General features: G+C 31.3%; 1 protein-coding gene across 1 annotated transcript in view; it reads left to right on the forward strand.

Moving 5' to 3' along the window:
- The window catches only part of LOC106688525 (zinc finger autosomal protein), a 14,624-nt gene continuing 7,033 nt past the window's right edge, over window positions 1-7,591 (forward strand). The window contains exons 1-4 of the mRNA XM_014433019.3: window positions 1-108; window positions 2,181-2,240; window positions 2,700-2,747; window positions 2,875-2,934. Of these exons, the coding sequence (XP_014288505.3) occupies window positions 96-108; window positions 2,181-2,240; window positions 2,700-2,747; window positions 2,875-2,934 (181 nt within the window). The 5' untranslated portion in view covers window positions 1-95. The remainder of the gene's footprint in view (window positions 109-2,180; window positions 2,241-2,699; window positions 2,748-2,874; window positions 2,935-7,591) is intronic.

The raw sequence follows: 7,591 nt of genomic DNA on the forward strand, positions 1-7,591 counted from the left end.
GTGGCCAAATCTCATTCTATGTTCTTTGAGTCAGATCTCTTGGTCTGTGTTTTGTTTAATATCAGATTGCATTGTGTGACATTTCTTTTAGAAGAATGGATCAAATTGGTTAGTTGTACAATTATTTCAACTTTCAGGCAAAATTGCTCTATTATACTGACCGTTCTTGGCATTTAATAGGGTATAAAATAAAGATTGAACTTTTGAATTTTTTATTTACCTTTTATTCAATTATTTTTATTTTTAAACGTTTATCTTACTGCTCATGGCATATGCTATGAGTAATCAAACGATTGAGTCGAAATTAGCCTTGGAAGTTAATCAGTTGCAGAAAAATTGACTTAGCCCACTAGCAGGTTATAAACATTACTTCAGTTCAGGAGCTTGTCTGTCCCTACAATTATACTATTTGAATATTTTTTAATTCATAATATGCTTTCAGAAAATGATTCATTTAATTGATTTTTGAATCCTAAAAAGTTGATTTACATTTTAATGTTATCAACCATATTCTTATATTGTCTTAACTGATTGTTCACAACTTATGTGGGAGAATCAAAACCTACTCATACACATTGATACAGCTTTGTATAGGTTTGACCTCCACTGATAAGGATCCTTTAGGGTTTTTTTTTATCCCTTTAGAGGGAGCAGAAGTCGACACCTTGTTTGATCAAAGGAGCAATAGAAATAGTATAAGTAGGTCTTGAATTTCCTCGTGTTAATGCTGTGAACTTAAAGTGAGCTAGATTAAAGGAAGATAGTCTGGGCAGCGGTCAATAAAGGCATCAAAAAGAATGTTATTCTTATCAGCTCTGCAAAGTGGAACGAAACGTTGGTTAACATTAAATAGTTTTTATATATGTATGAATAGTTGACCGTAAAAATTGATATATAGGGAGATGGTCAGGGTTGCGGTCAATAGTGAAACAAAAATAGTTTACAACTATTTATTTTCCAACGTATCGCCCCACTTTGCAGGGCTTCCTCAGGGCTAAAAAGATACAAAATGAAACTATGTTTAAATAATATAAATGTTTAAATAATAATAATAGAAATAAAAATAAAAAGATACAATGAAAAGAATAAAAAACAAGTAACAAAGGCAAGAGCAATAGTTTCATACAAAAATACGTAAAATATAAAGCTAAAAAAGTACATGAGATGTATATAAAACAACAAACAAAAAACAATACATATACAGAGATAAAATAAACGTCATGAAAGAATAATAAAAATAAAAAAATAATAATGAAAAAAAAAAATGACAATAAATGAGTAGAGAGGCTCTCTACTCAATTATTGTCATTTTTTTTTTATTATTCTTTCATGACGTTTATTTCATCTCTGTATATGTATTGTTTTTTGTTTGTTGTTTTATATACATCTCATGTACTTTTTTTGCTTTATATTTTACGTATTTTTGTATGAAACTATTGCTCTTGCCTTTGTTACTTGTTTTTTATTCTTTTCATTGTATCTTTTTATTTTTATTTCTATTATTATTATTTAAACATTTATATTATTTAAACATAGTTTCATTTTGTATCTTTTTAGCCCTGAGGAAGCCCTGCAAAGTGGGGCGAAACGTTGGAAAATAAATAGTTGTAAACTATTTTTGTTTCACTATTGACCGCAACCCTGACCATCTCCCTATATATAAATAGTTTTTAGTTATTACTTTGGTAACTTTATTGACCGCCACTTAGACTATCCTTCTCCAAACTACTTCATATGGCCAACTATCTGCTTCCAATATGAAAGTGAGCTAACTTATTCACTTTTTCTAAAATCAATACTACATAATGTTGTCTGGATCTACATTTAGTTTGTACTCAATGACCTTTTTACATATACCAAGTGCAACTTCTAGCATCTACTAAGATTTATGATTTATCGTTTGCTTTGTTCTAAATAAAAACAATTTACTATTTAACATTAATCATTTATTAAGTTACAAACACTGTATAAAGTCTAATCAATTTATCAATTAATTTTCTGAAATACTTAAATACTCCTTAAAGGCTAAACTTTATTTCTATCAATTATGCTATTTGAATTTCATTTTTTTTTCTAATTTGTAAAACAAGCAATAACTGCATTATTAATCTACATTATCATTCTATTAACATTTGTTTTGTTTCACAATTGTATCATTAATTTATCATTTGCTGTTTCAGATATAAGTAACACTGGTATTTTAATTAAAGAAGAAATTACTGTGAAGATGGAGCCCTGCAGTAAGTTTCATCTATTTAAAATTATAAATATTTAGAATTACAATTCTATTTGGTCGTTTAGTTTTATTGGTTTACATTCTCCATTTAATCAATGTTTTCCTAAAGACAGGATGAATTAAAAAATTGACCTTTATTTAAGATTGTTTCTTTTATTTGAGTATTTACTATTTTTTTAAATTATATTTATCTGTGTTTTCCACTATTAAATTTATGTAATCTATTTCTGCTGAAGTATTCGGTATTTAGCTTTGCTATCTATATTTACTGTTGTGTTATTGTATAAATTGTACAAATCAATCATGGATTATACATATTTTTACAAATATATGTTTAATTTTGTAAATGGATTAAAAGTTTTACCCATTATCTATGAGTATCGCTTAGTAATTATAAAAATATGGATTGGAGATTTGTAAATCATTATATTTTCTATGGAATAATCATTGGGTACTTTTACAGTGTCCATGAATGATATTAAAGAAGAGGAAATACAAGAGTTCGATTGTGGTGAGAAAAAATTTAATAATTTATTTATTCTATTTGAATTATTTTGTTTTCATTCTGATGATGTTTGCTTGTGTTGTTATATCATCGAATCATGAATTTGTGATCAATTAATTGTTTTATGTTTCAGATGAAAATAACTCTGATATTTCAATTAAAGAAGAAATAACTGATAAGACCAATTCCTCTGGTAAGTTTCACCTTTTCAAAATTATGAATATTTAGAAATGGTATTTCATTCTTTTGAACAATTTTATTGGTTTTATTATTTATTTTAACAATATTTATTTAAAGATAGTTCAAATTAAAAATCTTGAATGTTTCTTATACAAATATTTGTAAAGGTACATCTCTACTATACAGATAATTGGCAAACCTAAAGCTATAGAATTGAAAAACATTTCCTATTTGCCCAAACACTGATTTTTCTCACTGACTTCACAATTTCAGTTTAATTTTTTTTAATACCAAGTCTTCTGGGTTTTTTAATTATTGGAAAAATTAATTATAGGTGGTGTGTGGAGTCTTTTCCTGACAATTGTTCTTGTCATAATATTGTCATTGACATGATGTTCTGTGATACTTTGGTGAGAAGCAGTATAACGGCAAATTTTGATTTACCCTTAGTATATAATCGCGAAAGGAAAAAAAAGATAAACCAATAAAGAATTACTCCTTAGGCGCCACGTTATTTTTTTCCTTGGAAATAACGAAAACCCCTAAGCATTATGCCCACAATATAGCTAAAATATACCCCTATATAAACAATTATCGAATTATGACCACTGGCGAATACCTTTACATGTAGATAATAGAAAACTTAGGGATGTTACCTATTCCATGAACAACAAAAAAAATATAAGTAAATTAACAAGTTGAAAGCGGAGAAAGAACAGCAGAACGTTTAATAATAAGAAACAAATATATATGTATAGAGAATGAAAAAGGAAATCGTAACAGCAGTTTTAGAAAATTTTAATATTTTTTTAGAAAACTGAAATTGTTTGATTTCCACTGAGGTTTCTTTTCTTCTGTCATTCCTTTTCCATAGTTATAGTTTGTAGTAACCACCTTTTTCACTTGTCTGTAATTGTACTGAATTTTTGACATTTTCTTTATTTCTTCTAGATTATTTGAGTTGTTGCATTTCTATTGTGTTCAAAATTGTATTCTCCTTTCTTATGTTGTGATAAACAAAAAATACTCTTATATTTTGAAAATTTACTTTTTCAGAATTAAATAACACTGAAAACAATAAAGCTCTTGGTTATTTTTAAACATTAGTTGGTTTAGGAACAGAACTTTCAAGGCAGACAAAAATTGTTATACCTCATTCTATTCCCAAGATGTTTGTTTGAATAGGAATTTGGTGAACATTGTCAACAAAAAAATTTTTTATTGAAATACAAACTCTTGGCAAAGAATGTTTGCTGGGAACATACCATAAGAATTGAGATTTTGATAACTTTTTAATTTATTTGTATGTTGTTAAGCTTTTTTTAAACATTTTCTTATTGTTAATTATTTATAAGTAGATACCGAAGATATGCTTAAAGATATATTTGTAGGTCAGTGAAGAACATAAATAAGTAAAAACATATTTAGTTTTTCTTATGTTTCTGCCTGAATTTCTGGCCTTCATCAGATACTAGATAGAAACTAGAATGAATGAAAGGATTTACTGACCATCTTCATGTTTTAAGTTATATGGTCAATTATATATATATTGTAATAATTCAAAAATTATATAAAATTAAATAAAAAGAATTTTATTCGTTTTAAACTAATTTCAAATATAAATGAGATAGCTTGGGTTCAAATTTAAAAACTTTAATATTAAATAGATAATAGAATTTTATAATATAAAAGACTCTTAATCTCAGGGAGGGTTTCTAGGCAATCAGAAACAGATACTTCTACTATTAACACTTAATTAAATTAATAACTCTTTTACACATGTATTTAAATTTAGATATAACAAAACTAACCAAGTTCACAATCTTCTTTTGATGATTCTTGGTATCTTCTTTTCTATAATGCTATATCCTACCGTCAAAAATGGCCGATGGACATCCTCTCACCAGGCTATCCAAACTCAGAGTATCCTATTCTTCTTGGTTGTCTTCCTTTTTCAAACTGTCCGCTCTTGCTGGACAGAAATTGATGAGGACCTCCTCATCCTGGAAACATCATTTCTCATGCGCGCCCAAACAACGAATGCTTGCCAAAAACCAAAACCTGTCTCAATGTTTCATGTAAACATCGATTGTCGCAAAAAAGTTAGGGATTTTTGCAAATGATTTACTTTCTGAATATTATTCTTTAGCACTATTTCTTGACTTCTATTTTTTCTTAAATTTACTGTATTTTCAATTATGATGAGAAGAGTTAAAATAGTTTTTATGATATTTGAATCTGCTTAACATGGCCTTGATTCCACGGACGTTTTGAAGGATACGTACCGCCATCTTGGTTTAGTTTTGAATCACGAATTTATTATGGACAATGAAAATTGGTTAGCTTGCTTTTTGGATAAACTAAATAAATGAACAATATTAAAATGATACATAAAATAAAACATATCAAAAACCCTTTATATATCAAAATATACTATTTACTCAAAAAGAGCATATTACAATATATATATATATATATATACTCCTTACGATATGCACCCGCAAGTTCTCTCTACTAAATCCCCACCGGGTCAAACCTATCCTTACCTCCCCCTCTACCACACAAGGGCCACCCAGGGTGATTAATTTACATTAACATTTCTGGATTTGGTGTGTCCTCTCTCCACTACACATTTTTTCTAGGGCTTCTCGGCATAAGATGGTGTTGGAACTGCCAGTGTCCACTAGGCATCTCACTCCTGCTATCTCTATTATAGGCAGACCGCCGCTTTTCTCCCTCACGTTATAATTCACTAGTGTACGGTCGCACTTTGCTGACAACCCTTTCAGATGTCTTGCGTCTTCCTCTCTCCAGTCCCTCGCCTCCATTCTCCTCTGTTCCCTCGTTTCCATCCTCTTGTTTCCATCTTGTCCCCTTGGCTACCTCGGTTCCGTGGCTCCTTGACTTCTTCTTCAGTCTCTGATGCTCCTGATGCTTCAGTAGATTCATCTGAAGATCTACTCAACCTACGGTGGCTTCTTTGTATTTGTTGGGCATTGATCTCCATTGGTTCGCCCCGGCCCACATCCAAAGCATTTCGTTCGTGGTCAATGCGCCACTAAGTGCCCAATCTTTCCACAACCAAGACACTTGTGGCCCTCCCGCCGACTATTACTTCTGGATTTAGCTAGGCTTCTTCTGTTTTCTTGGTTGCTAGCTCTCTCTCTTCTACCCTCTCCATGTTCTCTCCTCCTCCCAAGGGTTGGGCATGTTTCTGGGCCGTTGGTATTCTATCCTGGTCCACCCTGGCTCTTCTACTTCCATATACTACTTGTTTCAATGAAATCTAGAGCAATTTCCACAAACGAGCGCTCTCTCGGAAATCGTTCCTTCTTCCCTAGCTCCTTTGCCAACTGTACCTTTAGTACCAGGGATAAGAACTGCATCCGACCCTGTACCTGGATTGTTTCCATAATTTCTCTTTTTTTATTTTAGAGTTTGTTTATAGTTTATCTTGTATTCTTTTAAAGTGTGTCAGGAGCTCTGCGGCATATTGCCCACTAGACTGTTTTGGTTTTTTTGTCTCCCTGATCATCATAAATATGTCCTCGTCTGGGGCCCACTGTCCTCCTCCGAACGCCTTCTTTAATCTTTCCTTGATGACTCTCCAAGGGGTCTCTTCGTCGGCCTGAATTTGGTTGAGGATGCTTCTTTTTACTCTGCAAACGAACTCTGCTTTTAATGCCTCTACATCTTCACTATCGAGTAAATTTTCGATAGACTTGGCTTCAATTTGGCTTATTAGTTGGTCCCCCCTTTAATGAAGTGGCTTAATTATCCTATTTCCCCGGTAAACCGTTCAAGGTCAGAAGCGGCCTTCTTAAGTCCTGGGCGGTTGCTGTGCGTACTTTTACCCACTCAAGTGTTGTAGCGTGGATTCCCGCTAGAGATTCTTCTGGTAGTGGGGCAAGCTCCGGGCGTGGAGTAGTCACCTCAAGTTCTGGACCCCATTTTGGTTCAAAGCTTCCAGGTTAAAAACTGCTTGTCTAATGATCCCGTTGCCATTAGCAGCCATTATTTACAAAAAAATGAAAGAAAGAATGAAAATTGAAGATGATAAAACAGCAAAAAAAAATTCTGCTTAAAATATAAAAAATTAATATTGTAACTAATTGGTTTTGGCACCAGTTAAGTATTGGCGAAAGCAAAATGTCAAAAAAGAAAAGAAGGAATAAGACCTAACACGCTTGAACTGCTGTAACATACTGGCTTTATTGTATTCAGTACATCTCTTATATACGTTCGATCAGCTGATCCCCTCAGTCAGCTGAAATCGAAATAACAGCTGACTCATACCGTAACTTTATATATATATATATTGTAATAATTTTAAAAAATATTAAATTAAAATAAAAAGAATTTTTCTCGTTTTATAACTTTCTTCAAATATAAAAGATACTTGGGTTCTAATTAAGAACTTTAATATCAAAAGGATAATAGAATTATATTTAACTTTTATAATGTAAAAAGACTCTTAATCTCAGGGCGGGTTACTAGCAATCAGAAACAGGCATTTACAATAATTACAATTAAAATCTATTTTACACATGTATCTAACTTTATGTATACAAAAACTAACCAAGCTCTACGATCTTCTTTCGTTGATTCCTGGTATCTTCTTTGTTCTTAATCTTACTGTCTTCGCGTCCAATATGGCTTCCTCTTCTTGC

The sequence above is a fragment of the Halyomorpha halys genome, unplaced genomic scaffold, assembly GCF_000696795.3.
Source record: "Halyomorpha halys isolate HHAL.00 unplaced genomic scaffold, Hhal_1.1 Scaffold1147.1, whole genome shotgun sequence".
Taxonomy (NCBI): domain Eukaryota; kingdom Metazoa; phylum Arthropoda; class Insecta; order Hemiptera; family Pentatomidae; genus Halyomorpha; species Halyomorpha halys.